Genomic DNA, 21,706 nt, shown 5'->3' on the forward strand with positions numbered 1-21,706 from the left:
ATCAGGGTGTCATATAGTTCACAGCAAGAATACTGTCTTAGTTACTTTTTCTCATTGCTGAGATAAAATACCTGATACCTAAAGTTAAAAGAGGAAGGATTTATTTTGGCTTACAGTTTGTAGAGGTTTTACTCCATAATTGGCAAGGGGTGGCATGGCAGAGCAGAAGGCACGCAACAGCAGCAATATGCAACAAGCAACCAGTGAAAAGCCTCTCCCTGTCCCTTATATCTCATCTAGGCACTCACACCCTTAATTCTTGCACCCTTAATCCTAGCATTGCACCATGAAGCAATCCCAGTGTCACACACTTTAGATCCAGCCACCTCTGAAAAGCCCCACCTATGACAGCATGAGGCTCTGGGGGGACATCTACACATAACCTGTAGCATATGCCTATCACCAATTTGTTTCTTCCTCAGTTAAAGTTGGTTTAATGGCAGAATTAAGTCCAAGGGTAATAAATGAAGGCATTAGGGTGTCAAGAGTAAAGCTACACACCCTATTATAGGCATCCTTGCCTTTTGGAGTGATCTTTGAGGTAGTGAATTTGGTACAGAAAAAAGACATGAATCCTTTTACCAGGGCTAGTATATAAATTTGGGAAGCGGTCTGAGAAATAATGCAGAGTTTTAGTTCCTAGCAAAGGGATCCATGTTTCCTGGGCTCCCAGAATTTTACTATTTGGAGTGCTATCTATAATTGGATATAAAAGAATATTTTGTTAGAATGGGAAAAGACATCACAATAAATTATAAATGGCATAAACACCATAAAATTCACAAAAATAATAATTTTTATCATTTGCTACTTAACCTAACTCTAAAGTACTTTTTCCTCTTAAATTATTTTACTACTATTCATATTACTCTAGTCTTTATTACTATAAAGAAACACCCAACACTGGGCAGCTTTATATAGAAAAAAAAGGTTTATTTAGCTCACAATTCAAAGGTTCAAGGGCATGGTGCCAATATCAGCTCAGCTGTAGTGAAGGCCTCATGCAGTCTGATACATTAGGATGCTTAAAACAGTTATACTTGCTGTTTGTAGTACTCCTATAGCTTTGTGCTCACAAACATAGAAATTCTGATAAATTAGATCTTGTATGTATTTCCAAGCAAAAAGAAAAAAATGTAGAGGAGCTTTCAGTAGTCTATGTTGCAGTGCCGAGTATATGGTATATGACTATTTCTGAAAGGAGAGGCCTTCCATTTTGACTAGATTCGATGTTTGACAAAATGCATTATACATTTTACATGCTAAATATATTTTCTATTATTGTATAACAAATTACTATAAACTTAGTGACTTAACACATTTTTATTTTAATTTCACAGCTTCTGTGCATAGGAGTTCAGATTGTAATCAAGGTGCTGATGAGATTGTGTACTTATTTGGCAGCTTCAGTATGGAGGAATTAGCACATAGGCTTATTTAGGTTGTTCGAATCCATCATTCCTTTTCATCTGTATGATCGAGGGCCTTACGCTCTTACTGGCTGTCCACTGGAAACTACTCTCAGTCCCTAGAGGCTGCCTACAATTCTCTGCCTGGTAGGTCCAGCAAAAGCAGCTCACCTCAAGGCTGTTTACTTCTTCAAAGAGAGGTGAAGTTCTCAGTTGAGGTGAAGTCTTATGTGACATAATCACGAGACTGACATCCTGTCACCTTAGCTTTATAATATCATTTAATCAAGATAATGACATCTCCTTAGTTAGCCATAAGTAAAATATGGTGGAAGCCAGTCTCAGGTTCCAGTAAAACACAAAGAAAGGAGATTATACAAGGGTGTAGCTCACTGTGAATCACCTTCATTTGTGCATGATAAGGATTGGCAGAATTTTTTAAAGACTAAGTTCCATAGATTTCATACCTCTTCTGTCCCTCACTAGCCACATAGTTCTAGGTTCATTATGTCTAGACATTTATATCATGATATGACCTCTGACCCTGTGCTTCCCTGTCGCTATCCCAGATAAGTTGGTATGTGTTTTATCTAGTACTATATGTAGAAGCTTACTGTAATGGTTAACAGTTACTTAATTATACATAGAAGTGACCAAAAACCACATACTACCCCTCTAAATTTAATTGAAAGATATTCCTAATGCAGCCTTGTCTTGGCTGGATCCTAAAGATCCCCTGGCCATTCCAGCATTGTCTCATGGAAAGAGAAAAGAAAGACAGTAAAAGAGAAAGAGTCAACCAATTGCGATTCAAATATCTTATTGTAGTGAATTTTATAAAAACGTGACTATGTGAAAAGAGCTTTTCCAGGACTGAATAAATGGGTTTTGAAGTTAAATTTCATTAGCCCTTAGGGAAATCCACTTCAAATTGCAGTTATTTATTAATTTATTTGGTGATTTTTCTCTGAATCTAAAGTGTTGGCCAGAATTTAAAGAACTTATAAAAATTTCTTATCCAATGAACTAATTATAAAAACAGACACATCAACATATAAATGAAGAAAGAAACAGGAACCAAGAGTTCCCAAGAAAATCAATAATTAGGCAGAACCTACTCTCAATATAGATGAATATTCCAGCCACTAGAGTTTTAAAATGCTTTGATTTAGATTGTGAGAGACAATGAAAATCTTTGCTTTTTGCTTAAGGCTATATTTATTATGATTTATTATATTCCAGAAATTGCATTTAGTTGTTATACTTTATGTTTAGTGTACTATTTAAATTTTAAATTTGTGGCATATGTAGTCTCAAATGTCTTTTGAGAAGTTAATTGGTGATTGTAGCATGTAATGATGTTTTCTGACCCAAAAGGCATTTCTCTTTTTCCTCCCTCTAATACACACACACACACACACACACACACACACACACACACACACACGATGGGGGGGGGCTATACAGTTTTTTCCAAAAAGAAAAGGAAACAATGCTATGCTTCCACCCGCAGCTGTCAGATTTCCTAGTGTTGGGAAATTGAGCCCTGTCTTCCAAGGTGGGCTTACACGTTCAGGGGAATCTTCTTCCTTGCTAATAATTGGTTTAGGAGTGGTCATGTATCCTGGTTTTGGCCAATTTAAGAGAAGATGAGGGTTCTGGGGAAAGGAAAGCCACAGTGAGAAGTCATCCTTTCTCATTATATTTATGGTTTGTAATAGTGAAAATCAAGTTTTATTCAGGAAAGAAAAGTGGAAGCAGAGATGCTAACTCGAATCTTTAAGTTAATGTGTCTACCACTGGTCACCGTATAACATGAAATGAAAAAATAGCCCTGCTGGTTTGATATTCGTTTGCCTTACAGCAGAAAGCACTCTTAACAGAAGCAGCTATGCATAAAAAAGTAGTACAGACATACACATACAACATTTGTTGTGTTATTTATCTCACTTCAAAAGCAGTGTATATTTATTTTGGGAATTTGGAATTACATAAATTCAAAAGAAAGAAAAAAATTTAAAATTCAGAAAACTATATTACTATGTCGTGTATATGTTTATTGTTTTTATGTATGAACTTTATTTTATGTAACTTCTAAAATTAGACTTGCTTTAAACTTGATTTGAACTTAATCATAAAGTGGTAAGATTAAATTGACCTCTATTATTTCTTTCCTTTTATTCTTATAGAATTACTTTATAGTAATGAGCAAAGCCCTAGGCAGTGGTTCACTACTCAAAACTAGAACACAGATAAAATACATGAAATTCCAATTCTTTATGACTACCCCATAAATTCTAAGGTAAGGCTACTCTAAAAATTCTTAACTCATTTATGCTGATTGAAACTCCCTAGAAGATAATGAGAAAATAATATTTGTGATATGCACTCTCCAGGCCCGGAGTGTTTTTTAGCTACATATCACTGTTTAATAGGCTGAAACTGAATTAATGTAATCTTTGTTCAATTCATGATTAGTTTGTCACTTCTTTACTAAACCAAATTGCTGAAAGAAATCCAACTTTTGACTAGTTGAATAGGTTAAATAAAGAATGAGACAACTAAAATAGAATTTTAGCTATCTTATATGTTGGATTGACTTTGCAGAATATTTCCTCTTTTTCCCCCAAAGAATCTTAATTTTTTTCTTATTAGATATGAAATACTCTCTGTTAAGTAACGAATCTTTTCATTTAAAAGCTACATTTAACTTATATCCATATTATAATTTATAAACCATAATACTGGTAAATACTGTGTATTTCTGTGCAGTTTTTCAGAACATGTCAAAAAGAATGTTTAAGCATATTAAAACAATGAAATTTCAATATAAACATTATGCACATGTATAAACAAATATATTAGGATACATTTTTATAATAAACTTCCTTATAAATATACAAAATCAAGCAAGGATTCTTAACCTTTTTTTGGCAACCTGGTATAGTCTATAAATCCTCTCTCAGAATAATATTTTTAAATGCATAAAATAATACAAATAGGACTAAACAAAAACAATTGTATTAAAATATACTCTATGCGTGGGCCCAAAGTTAAAGACTCATACATCTAGATTTTGAATAGCCCTTTAGTAAATGTACTTAAAATGCCTGCAGAAATACCTCAATAGAAGTTTCTTGAATACTTAAGAACCAACCTGAGATGTGATCTAAATATATATGGAATAAAGCCCTTAGTACCTTGTACATGTGTGTTATTTTTGCCTTTAAATCTGGAAGAAAGATTTATTATCAATTTAAGAATAAATATAAGATAAAGAGAAGATTGTTTTTGTGTTATCCAGGAGATCTGTAAAGTCTTGATATGAGTATACTACAAACTTTGAGCATATTATATATAATATGTATTTTCAATCTTACTCAATTCAAATGTAAAGTTGTGCTACAGATTAGTTAACTAAAAGTATGGGTTAAATAACAAAGAAGGCATGAAAGACAGAGTAGAAAGACGCTCAATGGAGCCAGGCATGTTGGTGCACACCTGTAATCCCAGCATTGGGGAGGATGAGGCAGGAGGATTGCTGGGAGTTTGAGGCCAGGCTGAATTATATAGCTACATAGCCAGACCCTGTCTCAAAAAGAAAAGAAAAGAAAAAAAGAATATAATTATATCTTATCAATTTCAATATGTTAAGTGATGGTTGAATTTACTTTAAGCTCTTTATCATATTTTTCTCACTGCATAGGAACTTCCCTTTCTTTTTTCCACTTCATCCCATTTTTCAGGAAAGGAGTAGAATTAAATGAATTAATTGAAACAAGTGGTGTTGTGCAAACATAGTTTGGAAACCATACTATTTAATATAAATATTAGTAGATACTAGTTTCACATTTAGATTTTCTTCTTTCCTTCCTGCTCTGCGGCCTTTTTTGATCTATGCAGACTGAAATTATGCCATTTTTTCTCCAGAGTTCCTTTATGTATAAAGCATCTTTTTTGTTTGTGCATATGCTTGATTTTGTATTGACTTTTCTTAGTGACTTATAGATTACGGACTTAGTAACATCAAGAGATAGACAAATTCTTGTGTGACTAAAACAGAGTTTTATGCATAAACACAATCAATGAGTCTTTTCTTAATTGTGTTTGAAAACACTGTTACTATGATAGCAGTTAGTACCACAAATCTCGCGGACTATACAGCCTAGAGGAATATTACTAACCCTTGTTCAGATCTTGACCCTCTACCCTCCTTTAATCGCAGACTCTTCACCGCCCATACCATGGAGGTGGGAGGGAGTGGTCTGCGCTGTGTGATGGACCTGTTGGCGAGGTGGAGTGGACGGTGGGCTTGGAGGCTCCGTATTCTGAGTTAGAATGCGTTTGAAGCTGAAGAGAACGATACATGTTTTTGTTTTCTCTTTTAATCAGAGGAAGGTAAATTGATCTTATGGCCAAAAGCCTCACTGTCTCTGTGCTCTAGGTATTGCTATAGCATAAGATTATAATTGCTGCTGAGCCCTTTTTAGAGAAAAAACTGCACAGCGTGGTAAGGTTTGGATGGCGGTGAAATTTCTCAGCCGTATTTTATTTTTATTTTTTAAATCTTTTTGCCTTAGACTGTGGTTATTTTAATTTTTTACGAACTGTGGTTTAAAAAAAAATGTTTATAGCAGGAAAAAGCAAAAAGAAACCCAAATAATATGTGATAGAAAGTTGCATATAAATATGTGGCAAGCTTTGTGTTTATTACTTCCAGATGAAGCAAGTTAGTACCTTTTCTTTCCTTATATTACTGAGGGCTCTATGAATCATAGAGAGAAATATCCATATATAAGTGGATCAAAGCATGGGTTTAAAAAAGCAAAGAGAAAGAAAAAGTGATTTACTGGGTCTGACACCCTGTTTAACATTCCAGGATCAAACCAATACCAAATTCCTAGGACATAGTAGGGAGTCCAGCAGACAATAAAGGAAGTGGCAAATGCCACTGTCATCTCCAGTGTCCTCAGCCGTGCTCTTGGTATATTGTTCTTGGACTGATTCAGTTGTAGTTCTATTAGATGAAGAAAAGAGTATGCATTTAAAGGGAATTTTCTCACAAAACCAAAATCCTGAAAAAAAGAATCACTTGTCCAACCTAATGCATAAAATGGGGTAAATTGTCCAATAATTTTAATAATGAAAATTTGTTCAAAAAGCATGTTTTTAATTAAGTTGTTCACTCTATCACATAATGAAAAGATCAAGACAATGCTCTTAAAATTAAATTTGGTACTCAAACAATTAAAATACAAATTTAGGAGAGTACACAGTGGTTGAGCTGGGTTGAATTATGACGACACAGAATTACATTCATTCGGTATCTCTGCACAAAGGATAGTGAGAATTGTACAAGTGTGCCACCCCAAATCATCTGCTTCATCCATGTGCTTCTTTTCTGTGAAATCAAAATTATTTAACTTTTCACATAAATACATCATTTAAAGTCTATAGTTTGTTTTTGTGAAGAAATTTATAGAAATCAATAGAATTACTGATTTCAATAATCATGCTGTCTCCCTGAAGTTAAGGACTTAGTTTTTAAAAAATTTCATTGGCTGAGTGTGGTGGCACACACCTGTAATCGAGCATTCTAGGGGCTGAAGCAGGAGGATCTCCATGAGTTCGAGGCTAACCTGGGGTACATTGTGAGTTCAAGGACAGTATGACCTACATGACAAGGGCCTGTCTCAAAAAAACAGGAAAACAAAATTTAAAAAAGTTGCATTTTTAAGTGCTCCAAACTCTGTTCTTATGTTTCATAATCCAGAACTGCTGTTTTAAAATGAATGCTCTTTGTATACTGTATTTTTCTGAGGGAAACAGTGATATTCTGAAATAGTCATGTTACATTTTGTTCATTATGTTATAGCTATAAAATTAATTTTTGACTACAAATATTGAAATAAGTAATTTATTGAATATATGAGTAGGCTAGTTTTGGATTTTTGATCAGACAAATCTAATTACTATTTACTGTGGGCTATAGGCCTTGATCTTTTCACAATTATTTTCTTTAATACTCAATAACTGTAAATGTTAGTGACAAACAAGTACTAAAGCAATCAGTAGGAGTGAACACAGTTTTAAAAAGCAGCTTAGCACGTTGGTTGAATATGAAGATATACAGGTACAGCATGCTGTATTTTCATCTCTTTTGAAATATCAGCACACTTGATTACTAGTTTACTGTTTACTCTTTGACTTTTCTATCAGATTGTAGCTTTATGTTACTATCCATGGTATCCATACAGAATTTTCTTGCAAGATTTAGTGGCCACTACACATTAGTTAAATAAATAAAAAAAATAAATGAATGAATGTGGTAGTAATATATAACTCTTGCCTCCTGCCTTTGCTTTGCTTTTCTGCTTTTGTGCTACTCATATTTCTGTAGATTAATCCGTCTTTTAGATTCATCTTATTCCCTATGCCCTTCTTAGATACTCCTTATACAACTGAACCTCTGTTGGGTAAAATTTTGAAGGGAAATATTTTTTGCAGTATACTTTTTTTTGGATATATTAAATAGCATTTTGTGTTGGCAAGTGGAATTTTACAGAACATCACTGTGATTATTTCCATTTGATAATATCTCCTGAGAATGATCATACCATAATAAGTAAGGCGATTTCCCTGTTCAGTCATACCAAATATAATTTCTGTACTATGTCATTGTTAGTATGTCTTTGAGGTGTCATGCCAACATAACAAAGCTTATTTCATAAATTTATAAATTTGAGTGCTTCAGATTACTGAAGCCAAAAAGGTACAACCACATCTGTGAAGTTTTAGATGGAATAGTCAGTTACATACTTAACAATATTTGACACACCAACATACATATACACACAGGCAGACACATGTAAGTGTGCATGATTTATGTGGTATGGATATGGGGGATTTGAATATGAAACAAAACAGTTAACAGGTCTATTGGCTACCATCTAACAGGTTGTCTACTGTGGTCTAGATACCAGGTATTTGTTCCCAGCAGGAACAATTTTCCAATGTTTGTCCTGAGCTTTAACGGAATAATTGCCCTTTCTTCTTTAATTCCATGGTGCAAATTTAGAACACTAGAAGATATTAAATTATCTCATCTATAAATAAGGGGTAAAATAAAGTGTCATCTCATGGAGTGACTGTGACTATTAAATGAACAAATACATATGAACTGTTTGTAATAGTATCTGGCATTTAGTAAGTACCATTGTGCTTTAGTGTTGCTGTTTAAAAATGACCCTCAATAACCACTAAATCTAAGGAATACGTACTGTGGGGATCCTGATGAAGGACCTGTGTCAGGGTAAAGATGATTTTTGCATTGCAGATCAGCATGATGAGAAGGGGAATAATGAAGAGGCAGCTGAAGGTGAAGAAGTTATAAAAAGCTTGATGCCACCACTGTGGAAAACTGCAGTGTGTTACACATTGAGAGAAAACTTCCTTTTGCCCAGAACCATTTTCTAGGTGAATCACCTTGAAGATATATAACTGCATGAGAAAATAAGACAACAAAAAATTACGTTACTTTTTTTGAACAGTATTTTAAGGCTTTTTCTCCCCTGTGCTATTAGATTTATAATATGTTGTTACCTAAAGCAATTTCTAAGGTCCTTGATATTATTCTCTTGGAATTTCTATGAAAACATATAAGTGGATGTTTACTTACAATATGATTGGGTAACTGTAAATGAAGCTATAGGATTTTAGATTTGGGGAAATTGTTTCAATCTTGTAGAACAATCATTACTCAAAACCTTGTTTGTACTTTAAACCTTGCTTGTACTCTAAATTTCAGGTACAATTTGGTCAATTTAAGTTTTTATAAGTGATTTTGTTCATTGTACACCAATAGTGCCTAAAACTAGACAGTCACTTAGAATGCACGTTCCCAAATACATATTTAAAATTAATTTTAGAGACCAGAAGCCCTGTTAAAATGTTACTCTTTAAAACAATATTCAAAAGATGTGAACAGTTTACAAGAAAAATATGTAAGTGGCATGTAGGCATATTATATATTCACCCTTATTCATGCTAATAGAAATGCCAATTAAAGTTACACTGAAATGCCATTTTCACTGTTGAGATTGGAAATTCATTCGGCAGGCAAGGCTGTGAGGAAACCCTCTTAAATTGCTAGTGGGAATTCAAACTGACAACCATTATAGAGGGCAGTTAGGTAATAACTAGCATAACCATGTGTGCATTGTGATATTAATCCTGGTTGTCAATTTGACTGGATTGGGAGATGTCTAGAATATTGGTAGAGCACTGGTCTGTCTGTGTCTGTGAGGGTGTTCCAGACAGAGGAGAGGGGAGACTACCCTGAATGTGGGCGGAACCATCCAGTAGCCTGGAGCCCACATGGAACAAAATGGGAAGGGGAAACTTGCACTTGCCGGACACTTCTTCAGAGGGTATGGTTTTTTTTTGTTTTTTTTTTTGTACCAGGGATCAAACTTGGAACCTTGAGCTTGCGAGGCAGGCTGTGGAACCACTAGCTAAATCCCTGGCCTGAGGGTGTGGTTTTTTTTAGTGGTACTTGGCCCATGAACCTTAGAGTACAGATTCTTCAGCCTTTGAACTGGATTTGCATCAGTGACTCTCCAGGGAGCTTCCAGTCCTCCAGCCTTGGTCCCTCTTGTTTTGAATCTTCTAGCTTCTTGGAATGAGAAGCTACTGTGTTTCCCTGGTTCTCCTGCTAGCAAATGACTGCTGTGAGTCTATCTGGTCTCAGCTAATCTAGCAAATGATGTATATATTATGCTGGTTCTGTTTCTCTGGAGAAGTGTTATAGAACATTTCCCTTTGATACAGCAATCATATGTCCAAGGAATTTACCCTAAACATACATCCATACCCTTATGTGAAAATGCATATGCATAAGAGTATTCACTGATGCATAATTTGTAATTGAAAATACTAAAAATAATGTGATGCCAACTCATAGAAAAGTGACTGAATAACTACATAAGAATAACTACAATAGAATAACTTCTTATATATTAGAATAACTGTAGTAGAACACACAGTGAATTGCTACTCAGCTGTAGAATAAGGCAAATCTCTATTAATCAATCGATCAGTCTATCAATGTGGACATATAGTTTTTAGCTGTATCCATACAGAGAACCTAGAAATAATGATCACCTATCAGTAATGAGCACCTCTTGTACCCTAGTACCCAGATCTTATTTTCTCAATACTAGTCTCTACTAAAAGGAACCAGAGGTCATTGGAGAAGGGGGTGGACTCCAAAGCTGGGCCAGACACAATAAAATACATGCTTCCAATGACTTGAGCCACAGAGGATATATAGAGAATGGTGTAAATAGAACGCAGGAACTAGCTGGAAATGACTCTTTTCAGCTAAAATTGAGCCAGTTTAAACATCAAAATACAAAAAGGAAGCATTAAAAATAATCAGTTATTAGTATAGTGATTAGCAAATATTAATCACTAATTCCATTTTATACTTTTCCTTCTTTTATTAGTTGAGATTCAATAATAGAGATCTTTTTCCTCTCCCCATTTATTTGCTGCTGTTTTGTAATTTGTATCAGCATGGATTCATAGATTCATACTTTATTCAATAGTCTTTTTAATGATTCCTTTTAGATTATTTCTTGCTGAAAACAATCGAGGAACTATAACTTCACAAAGGGCTGCTTGAACTGACTTTCCCTATGTGCAGCACTCCATAAAGATTCTTTCCAGAGGACATCCTTCACATGGCGAGGCTGGAAAATAGCTCTGGTCACTAGAGACTGGTAATTGGGGCTGCAGTGAATCTAAAGAGTCAAACTCTTTGAAGTAATGTTTTTCTTTAGCTTCTACCTGTACCCTGCCATGTCTCTCATAGTAACTACCCTCGATCAGATATTTGTTTGTTTTATGTTTCCTTCTCAAATTAGTTGGTATTCCTCTAAAAATTATAGATACATCATGCTTTGGTGATTTCTTCTAATTTCTCTCTGTTGTAAAAATCCTCAAGGACATTTATTTCCTCCCTCCCTCCCTCTCTCCCTCCCTCCCTTCCTTCCTTCCTTCCTTCCCAACGTACCTTTAAAAATGACACGTATAAGACCTGAATTATTATACTCTGGCTTGCATAGCTTTAAGGGTGAGTAGTATAGTTTTGTGTCAGAGAGGAGTTTGGGTAAATTTACCAATCAGAATACAATCTATAATTTTGAAAAATTTGAAGAAATCCATATTTATATAAGCATTTCTTTTGGTTGTTTCTTAAAGAATTAACCATTTTCATACTCATTTCTGTATTTTACCTTTTAAATTTTAAAAATCTTTTTATGAAAGAAAACAAAGGGAAGGAGTAAGAAAGGAGGAGAAGAAGAAGGAAATGAACATTAACTGGGTGTTTAAAATTAACGTGTAAAGTCTTGGTCTGGATGATTTTATATAGCGTCACATAACTTATTTTTTATAATTGCCTTTTCAATTGTCTTAGCTATTTGCTCAGTCATATAGCTGGTTAGGAGACAGTACTGAGATTTAAATGCAACTTTTTTTTTTTTTTTTTGGTACCAGGGATCGAACTCGGGACCTTGTGCTTGGGAGGCAGGCAGTGGCACCGAGCTAAATCCCCAGCCCTAAACACAACTCTTTAAATCCAATACTGTTGTCATTTCTGTAATCCCACTGGCTTTCAATCTTTGTTGCAGGGACATCAGTGGCCTCTAAAGTGACTATGACTGGGGCCTAGTAAACTGTCAGGAGGAGGAGTGCTCCTCCCATAACCCTACTTGAAAGAGTGCAGCTGCAGTTATATTTGTTTAATTTAGTGGGACTCCACATAGGGCTAATGTAAAAAAAAACTGTTACAAAAAGTTTACATTTTCTATGTTACCCTGTGCTGAAACATCTGAAAACACCTCCAAACCGTCATAGATTGTGGCTTCTGAGGTTAATCATCAGGCAGGTGGAAAACCAAGGTGGCCAGTTTAAAATGGATCATTCTGAGCTCTAGCAAAATGTCTTAAATTCCCAGATTTCTTGGCTTATGTTGTGCCAACTAGTTTGTCGATTCATTTTTAAATTGAGGTTTGAATGACTCAATTAATAAACAACAGATATATTTGCGAAAGAATGAAACTTAAAAGTTGATCTTTTCGTGTAGTCACAACAGGATGTGACTTTGTCAATTGGCTTATTATCCATAGAGGGTGGTGAACCAGGAGATGTATGATGTATCACAACACAGAAATAAAAAGTTCTCTATCTCTTTTGTCTTGTCTACAGAGTGGAAACATTTTTTATTTGAAGAGATAGCAAAGGGCTACAACAGAGAAAAGCTGGACTTAATTAATCCAATACCTGTGTATCCAAAAGCCAAGAATCCAACAGGCCAAATGACATTGAGAAAGACAATGAATCTTTTAAAAGTGCAAGAGGAGGGCTGGGGATTTAGCTCAGTGATTTCGCCGCCTGCTGCTCAAGCTCAAGGACCCAAGTTCGATCCCCAGTATCAAAAAAAAAAAAAGTACAAGATGTGCCCATCAATGAGGTGTAATCAATATTTTAAAAATAATGCATTATTCATATAATGAAAATTTTTTCTCAGTTATATATGTGTGAGAGAAAGAAGAGATAGGCTAAGTCTCCATGTAGTATGTATTTACTAATTTGAGTTACTGGTAAAGACATCTGCATTCTGTTGCTTTCAAAGGTCACAGTACTTGGTCTATTATCTGTCAAATGGGGATGACTGTTTACCTCACAGAGATGTCATGCATGCTCCTCATTCATTCATTTATCCAAGCAATTTTTAGTGTTAAATCTTTAAAAGAACTTTCAGCTAATAGATAAAAACATAAAATTGTACATACTAATGTATCCAAACATTTTAAATTTTAATTTGCTATCTTAAACGTACTGTAAATAGTAATGAAGTTGGACACAAGAAAGTCCCACTATTTATAGGTATACATCTTGATGTCAAACACAGACAAACATAACCACAGTATTTTATGACAAATAAATAGTATACTATTAGGAAAAAGAATAACAACTAAATCTAATTTCTTGCTATTTCTGACTCTCAGTCTTTCACTTCAGCCAAATAGATCTTCAGTGAAATTAATTATACTTTTTACCATTCACTCAAGAATCTACATGATCCTGCATTTATTTTTTTCCATCCAAATACCATTCAGCTGAGAAAACTTAAGTTTTCCTACTACTTTTGTCTTAAAACCTGTCTTCATTATTTCAATCCAAACTCACCTCTTTGTCTTCTTATACCCATAAAAGGTTTAAAATTTTAAAATAGCAAATTGTATCAGTTCTATATAAATTTTGTATCACAAATGAATTACATTTTCCCCACTATCTTGTTTCATTAGTACCAGGCTCCATGTTAGGTGTGTTTATCTTCTCCAAGAAAACCAATCAATAAGCAGTATTCACACTGTACTTTAAAGAAACCTCATGGAAATTTCAAGGGCATAAGCCTTAGCTAAATAACCTCATTTCAAGGTGAATATTTGCAAAATTTAATCTTGTGCATTTAGTCACTGTGAAAATAATTATAATGTGTTTTACTTAGGGGAAATCAAAAGGATTTTAATTTTTATCATTTTTCCTGACATGAAACACATAGTAATAAGATTTTTCAAAAAATTGAGGAAATTATAGGGACATTTACTTAGTTTCTTACAATGTTCAGTCAGTTCTACATGGCATTAAAAAAAAAAAATCTAGCCAGCTTCAAATGTCTATGTAGATTTTCAGTTTTTAGAGGCACATTTTTGGTGGATCCTAGAAAACTGTGACTTTATTTCTTAACACATTCTTGTATCCTGAGTTTATCATGCAGTGCATTTGCAAGTATAGAGACAAAGTGTTTATCTGTCATGAAAGGATCTTTGTTATTTTCCAAAACTTGTTCTTTTCTTCAAAAAGGTGATCACTGAAAAGGGATCCTGTAGTTAGCCTAGTTTAGCCTAGTTGCTTCTGATGAAGGGGATTTGGAGAGATGTCTACCTCCCATATGAAAGGGTCTGCTTCCTACACCTGATGCCATGACACTTTGTCAAACACCTGTCTGTAGCACAACTCAAGTCAACCTCAGAGAAATATTCAAATTTCTCAAAGTCCAAAGTTTCCCACTTTTCCTGTGTATTCAAACCTGACTAACTGCAAACTATGGAACATACTAATCAAGATAATTTCCTCTCAGTAGAAGTGATAGAATTCCTAGTTTTCACATAAACTGCCAGTATGAAAAGTTATAAAATTTTTTTTACCTATATAAATATCATAATTTCTCTACACTCTACATTAACCATTAAATCTATGTCAACCACAGAAAAATAAAAATAACAATAATAAGGTAAGGATGAGGTCAATTTTGCATATAGCTACCTTTTAGAGAGCATTTACTATGTACCGGAGATTATACTAGAATTTTCAATATGTTATTCATTTAATTATCACAAAAGCACATGAAGTAGGCATTATCTCCATTTTATAAATAAATGAACAGAGTGGTTAAGAAATTTGCTCAAGGAAACAAAGCAGGGTCAGGATTAAATTTCACTCTGATAACAGAGCCTCAGCTGTTAAAGGTAATATAGTACATACTGCCTATAGTAAGACCTTTACTGAATTTCAGGTAGGAAATCTTTGATCAGCATAATCACAAAAAATAATGGTTTACCTGTGGTCCCGCAAAGACACTACTGAGGACCCAGGCCAGGCCAGTCATGAACTGTTCAAGCTTCCTGCTGCTTTGCACAGGAAGGGGCCTGGTGATGGCCAGGGTGCGGTCTAGGCTGATCACCACCATCATGAAGGCTGGGGCATACATGGAGAAAAGCTTCAGATAGCTGAAGATTTTGCAGAGTAACTCTCCTGCATACCATTGAACTGTAATGTTCCACATCCCATCCAGCGGCATGACAATCAGAGTTTCCAACAGGTTGGCTAAGGTCAAGTGTTTCAAAAGCACCTTCATTCTTGAGAACTTTTTCCCTTTCTCCTTCTTCTGAGTCCATTTCTGAAGTTTCCACAAGAAAGAAGCATTAAAGGTGGTGGAGAGTAGAAAAAGAAAAAAAGTCACCGTCACTCGGATCTTTCCAGATAAGGTCAGGGTGGGAAGGGTGCCCTGTATCAATGGGACACTATTGTTGATGGCTGAGCAATGATTTTGATTCTGTTCAGAAGAGGCACTGTTTTCCATTTTCCCCCAATGATAAAGCTTCAATATGTGTGTTTTTGGTACTTCTGATGTTTTATTGTAATTGATCCCAAAGTCTCATTTTATTTCTGCCTTCTTTAGCTGGAAACGTCAGAAGTTTAGCTTTATGTCAGATTTTGTCCCTAAGGTTCTTTATTTTGAAAGATCAAGGTGAACTTGTTTTGTGAGTTTGTAATCCAACTGAGTGCAAGAACAGAGGATGCCAAACACCTTCTGAGGGACAAATGTAACTGTACCACCTCAGCAGATGGTCTGGTTTGCACAATGTTTTTTGCTAAGTGAAGGACACTGGAAACCTATTTTGAATGTATAAGCCACTCATGATATTAGTTCAATAACTTTAATGAAGAGCTTATCTAAGAACTATTAAGTATTAGTGCTCTGTCCTCAGACAGATGCACAAGGAAAATAAAGGGAAATACTAAAAAATTAAAAATTTGATCCAATTAAATCTGTTATTTTAAGAACTTAGTACATACTTCAAAAACATTTGTTTTCTTTTTTAAACATCCTGTTGAACATTTGAATATATGTTAATTTAAAATTTAAATATGATATTAAATTTGAATGTGATATGTTAATTTAAAATTATCCTATATAAAACACCAAATTAATACCTTAGCAGAACCATATTGACCTAATAAAAATGAGACTGTATTCACATTTACCAACCTTAATGGCTAGATTCAGTGTTAAAGTCAGAGTGTAAATGATTAAAATTTTTTTTACTACTGCCTTGATTTTTATAATTATCTGAGTATTGTATTTGCTCACATACAGTGGTACCTTGGTTCATGAATTTAATTCATTCCAGAATTCTGGGGAAGATGGCCACATTTGTGTTCCTGCAGGGAAGCTGGCTGCATCATCACTCCATGCAGAGTTTACAAATGGAAGCAGAATTTTGCCAATCACTTCTGTTTGTGAACTGAATTGTTCACGAACAGAACCATTGGTGAATGAAGGTTTTACTGTAATTGTGTAGGGAAACTAGATATTGGAGAGAATGGTTGTTTATTGGGCTAGTCTAATGAGCTTCCTCAGATTCCCTCTGTACTAGCTGCCTCCTGGATCCTGAACAGCTTATATGAATTGTTTACCTGGGCTCCCTCTTAGCTATCACTATATGTTCAGAATTCCCTGGCTTCTCTTACTACTTACAGATTTGGATATTTAAAAAAATTATCCTACAAACTATGGAATTTAGCTTCCCAAGTAGCTTTCTGAAGACTCTACATGTATTTCCTAATATAGTAGTATGTTTCTGGTCTGAAACTGATTGTTTTGGAGTGACTAGTGAAAGGAATAGATGAATTGAAAATGAGAAATATGTCTTTTAGAAGCAAGGAAGATTGTGACATAGAGTCTGGCAGCATATCACAGACTTGAGACACCTGGAAAACAACAACTTAGTGAAGAGAAAAAGAAGAGAAGCTCTGGGAATTAAGAAAGAACCACCAAGAAAACTAGAAATCACAGATAAACTGGAGAAATTGAAGACAACACATGGAAAAGAATGAAGCATGCCAAATGCTAACCCAGGCTCCTGGAAAAGGGGATCTGTCTCTACACACACAAGGTAAGCCCAGAGAGGGCTGCCAGCCCCAGTGAGAAATGACAGACTGAGCTGGCAGCTCTAGCCCCAAGAAAAGTCTTTAATTATTATAGTCTGCAAAAGCAGCATGGAGTTTTACTCTAAAAGTAGCTCTTTCTGTAATGTAGGTTAGAGTTGGAGAAGAAATACTTTGTGACACCCACCATATTTGAGAGTGATTTATCAGGAGTCATTTTTGGAAGAGGTAATTGTTTAAGATTGAGCTACTCCAGGAATCAGAAGGCACAGAATAACTACTCTTTAGGGTTTCTAAGGGTCATCCTAGCACAATGACTGGGTGAGAGATGGCCATAAGAGAGTTCCATAGAAAGAATAGGTTAGAATAACCCTCCCTGAAAAATTTGAACTCAAGCTGAGAAGGACACAGGTTTTATCCTCTGTGGTGAGAGGTGAAGGTAGTTTTTGGAGAGGACTGGGTTTGAAAGTGCTGACTACTTGACCCCTTCTACCCCTCACCACACCCTGCTGTCTACATCCAGCACTGAGATCAATGATCTGCTTGCTTTACTCATTTGACAATGTGAACAGGAATATGCCTCAGCTTGGATGGTTGCCACAGTCCGCAGCATAGACAGAAGGGCCTCTGGAGTGTGTTTGTGTGGGGAGAGGTCTACAAACCCACAGCCTTAAAACTAGGCAGAGAAAGCAGTGATTTGGGGGCACAGAGAGACATAGAAACTGGGAATGGCTGTAGTGAATGCAGTCCTGTTACTGGGTTTTAGGGTGCTGGAGTCTCTTATTAGAGGTTCTTTCTGTCCTAAGCCAAAAATTGGTCAAGCCAAGAGCAAATGATAGAAAAGTTTTATTAAAGATGGGAAAAGAAACAGGCTCTGCAGGGCATATTTGAGCAAAGTAAAAGTAGGAAAAGAAATTCATTCCTTTTTGTATCACCTATTCCTGAGGCTGATGTCAAGTCTAGGCCATCTTATTAAAAACCCGCTTGAGTTCTCCAGAAAAGCCCATGTGCAGGGCTTTGGGCATGTGTCCTGGGATTTTGTAACTAATAGATGATACCTACTTGCCCAGCTAGCTTTGCCACATCCTAATCTCCTGTCTCAGACCTAAGGCAGATATCATTGACTGACTATTCCCAGCAAGAAAATGTGGAAGGATGGCACTCACACACAAAAAAGCGAGTGTGAAAACTAAATGGATTTAGTGATGCACTATTCCTCCTCAAATCTTGTGAATTCTAATCCTGCAAGCCCTGGATAGAAATCACTCACTCAAAGACATGGAGGAATTCCTTGGACTCATTTCTCTTTTTCATTGTTGGAATTTTTGGGGGGAGGTTGGTTTCCTTTCTTCTTTTTTTATTTTGTTCTTTTTTCTTTTTGTTCATCTTATTTGTTTTTTTACTTGTATCTAATTCTATTAATTTTTAAATTATTTAATTGGTCCCTTTATCTCACTTTTCTCTCCTTTTCATCTTCCTTTTTTATTTTTCAAAATTTCTTTTAATTTTCTTTCTTTCCCACATACTATTAAGCTTTATTAATTTTTATTTTTAATTTTTTGTTTTTTATTTTAAACATTTTTTATTAGTACATGTTTGTGGTACATAATTATTACATATACAGTAGGGAATTGGTAGATGTTTGTTACTGGAGAGCTCTGCAGTTAGGTTCCAGTATCCTGTCCAGTGTATGATGCAGGTCTGAGGGGAAAAAAAATTAAAAGACAGAACTAAGATAGAGAAAGCAGGGTGCCAGGACAACCACTGCCGGTGCAACTGACAAAGGCCCTGGCCAGTCCCAAGCACTGACTTTTATTGGCAATCAATTGGGGTAAAGGCAAGCTACGTGCAAGGGCAGGGCTACATGTGGTTTCTATGAAAATTAATATAAACAAGGCTCGTAAGGGCAAGACAAAGCATTCTCGAATTAGGACAGAATAGACAAAATATATGGTTGTAATTAGAATGTCCTTCTAGTCAGAAGATTTTAGTTGTGGAAACAGAATTTGGGTGCAAGTTACTCTGACCTCAGCATGTAGGCTTCAGCAAGACTCACTTATATAAACAAGCCAATTGTGGGGTTAACTCTTCACAGCCTGCTTTGGGCATAATCAATATTATGGTCCTCTGTGTAATACATCTCAATTCGTTTTCTCCCCTTCTTCCACTGGATTTTCATTTTGCCAATATCAGATTCATTTGTTTATCTTATAAGGAAATTTAATTTAATTATCTCATATATATATATATATACATATATATATATATATATATATACACAGAGAGAGAGAGAGAGAGAGAGAGAGAGAGAGAGAAAGAGGGCAAGCTTACCAATCAGACCAAAAGGCCAAAAAAAAACCACATAAGGCAATCATGCTAAATCAAGGTACACTTTTAGATACATTGTCCATGCTAGATAACAATAGCATTTTTCTTGCTTTTTTCCTTTTATCTGTCTTTTATTTTGTACTTTATTTATATATTGAGTTTTTTAAATATGAGAAACCATGTGATATTTAGGCTTGTGTGTCTAATTTTTTTTTTTGTACTGGGAATAGAACTCAGGGCCTCATGCTTGCCGGGGAGGCACTATGCCACTGAGCTACATTCCTGGCCTTTGCATGTCTGATTTACTTCACTTAACTTTATAGTTTCAAGGTGCATCCATTTTCCTACAAATAACTCAAATTTATTCTATTTTATAGCAATAATACCACTTTGTGTATATATACCACATTTTCTTTATCCATTCATCTGTTGATGGACATGTAGGATGTTTCCACAATTTAGCTATTATGAAATTGTGCTGGTATAAACACAAGTATGCATACATCACTGTTATATGATGTCTTTAGCTCTTTTGGGAAGATACCTAGAAGGGAAATACCTGGGTCAAATGGAATTTCTAGTTTTTGTCTTTTGAGGAATTACCATGCGGATTTTCATATTGGTTGTATCAGTTTACAGTCCCACCAAAAAGGAAGAAATGTTCCTTTTTTTCCCTACAGCCTCACCAGCATTTCTTACTGGTTGAATTCTTGATGATGACCATTCCTTCTAAGTGAGATGGAATCCATATTGTTTTAATTTGCATTTCTCGAATGACTAGTGATGTTGAACAATTTTTCATGCATTTATTGGCCATTTATATTTCTTCATCTGAGAAGTATCTATTCATTTAAGATGCCCATTTTTTTCAGATCTTTAAATTCAGGGGGTTTAAGTTTTTTGAGTTCTTTATATATTTGAGATATTAGTCCTTTGAGGAGCAGCTGGCAAATAATTTTCTTATTTTGTGGGTTGTCTCCTCACTCTGCTGGTGGTTTTCTTTGGTATGCAGAAGCTTTTTAATTTGATGTGATTCCATTTGATGATTCTTGGTATTATTTCTTGTGCACCTGGGATTTTATTTAGAAAGTCTTTTCCTATACCTATATCTTCAATTGTTTTATTTGTCTTCCAGAAGATTAAGTATTTCTATTCTAATATTTAGACCTTTGATTCATTTTGATTTTAGTTTAATGCATAGGGAGAGATATTGGTCTAAGTTCAATCTTCAGGATGTGGATAGCCAGTTTTCCCAGCATCATTTGTTAAAGGAGCTATCTTTTCTCCGGGGAAAGGGTTTGGCCACTTTGTCGAGGATAACTGATAATGGGGCCAGGGATTTAGCTCAGTGGTTTTGCTGCCTGCTGTGCAAGCGCAAGGACCCGAGTTCGACCCCCAGTACCAAAAAAAAAACCCAAAAAACCCCCCCCCAAAAAACCTGATAGCTGCTTAGAGTTGTTTCTGCATCTTCTATTCTATTCCACTGATGCTCAAGTCTGTTCTTTTGCCATGATCATGCTGTTTTTTTTTTTTTTCTTCTTTTCGTCACTGTAGCTTTGTAGTATAACTTGCAGTCTGGGGTTATTATGCCCCTCTGCCTTGCCCTTGTTGCCCAGAATTGCTTTTGCTATTTTAAGTCTCTTTTGACACCATATAACTTTTAGGATTGCTTTCACTAGTTTTGTAAGGAGTGCTATTGGTATTTGAATTGAAATTGCATTAAATCTATATACCAGTTTTGGAAGCATGGAAATTTTGATTGTATTGGTTCTGACTATCTGGAAACAATGGATATCTTTCCATTTGCTGATATTGTCCTCAATTTCCTTTTGCAAAGTACTAGAGTTTTCCTTGTAGATGTATTTCACTTCTTTAGATTAATTCCTAGAATCAAGAATTCTAATTGCCCTCTTGGAAAGTTTGTTATTGGTGTACAGAAATGCTATTGATTTTTGAGTATTGACTTTATATCTTGCTATGCTACTGAATTTGGTTATTAGTTCTAGGGTCTTTGGGTGGAGTTTTTGGGGTCTTATATGTAGAGGATAATGTCATAGGCAAATAGTGATAATTTAAATCCTTCCGTTCCTATTCATATTCCTATCATTTCTTTCTCTTGTCTAATTGCTCTAGCTAATGTTTCAAGAGCTATGTTGAACAGAAGTCAT

General features: G+C 35.2%; 1 protein-coding gene across 2 annotated transcripts; it reads right to left on the reverse strand.

Moving 5' to 3' along the window:
- Nucleotides 1–936: 936 nt before the first annotated feature.
- On the reverse strand, nucleotides 937–15,735 carry Gnrhr (gonadotropin releasing hormone receptor). 2 transcript variants are annotated; one of them, XM_004849653.3, is made up of 3 exons: nucleotides 15,100–15,735; nucleotides 8,690–8,781; nucleotides 937–6,426 (listed from the first exon to the last, which is right to left on the reverse strand). In XM_004849653.3, exons 1-3 carry the CDS (start codon nucleotides 15,619–15,621, stop codon nucleotides 6,291–6,293), a joined length of 750 nt encoding a protein of 249 aa, XP_004849710.1. In that variant the 5' UTR covers nucleotides 15,622–15,735; the 3' UTR covers nucleotides 937–6,290. The 2 variants fall into 2 exon arrangements, with proteins under 2 accessions (XP_004849710.1, XP_004849709.1); XM_004849652.3 differs by having other exon boundaries at nucleotides 8,690–8,909.
- Nucleotides 15,736–21,706: the final 5,971 nt, after the last annotated feature.

Source organism: Heterocephalus glaber, unplaced genomic scaffold (assembly GCF_053883595.1).
Source record: "Heterocephalus glaber isolate CG9 unplaced genomic scaffold, H.glaber_assembly_v1.0 deba00001509, whole genome shotgun sequence".
NCBI lineage: Eukaryota > Metazoa > Chordata > Mammalia > Rodentia > Bathyergidae > Heterocephalus > Heterocephalus glaber.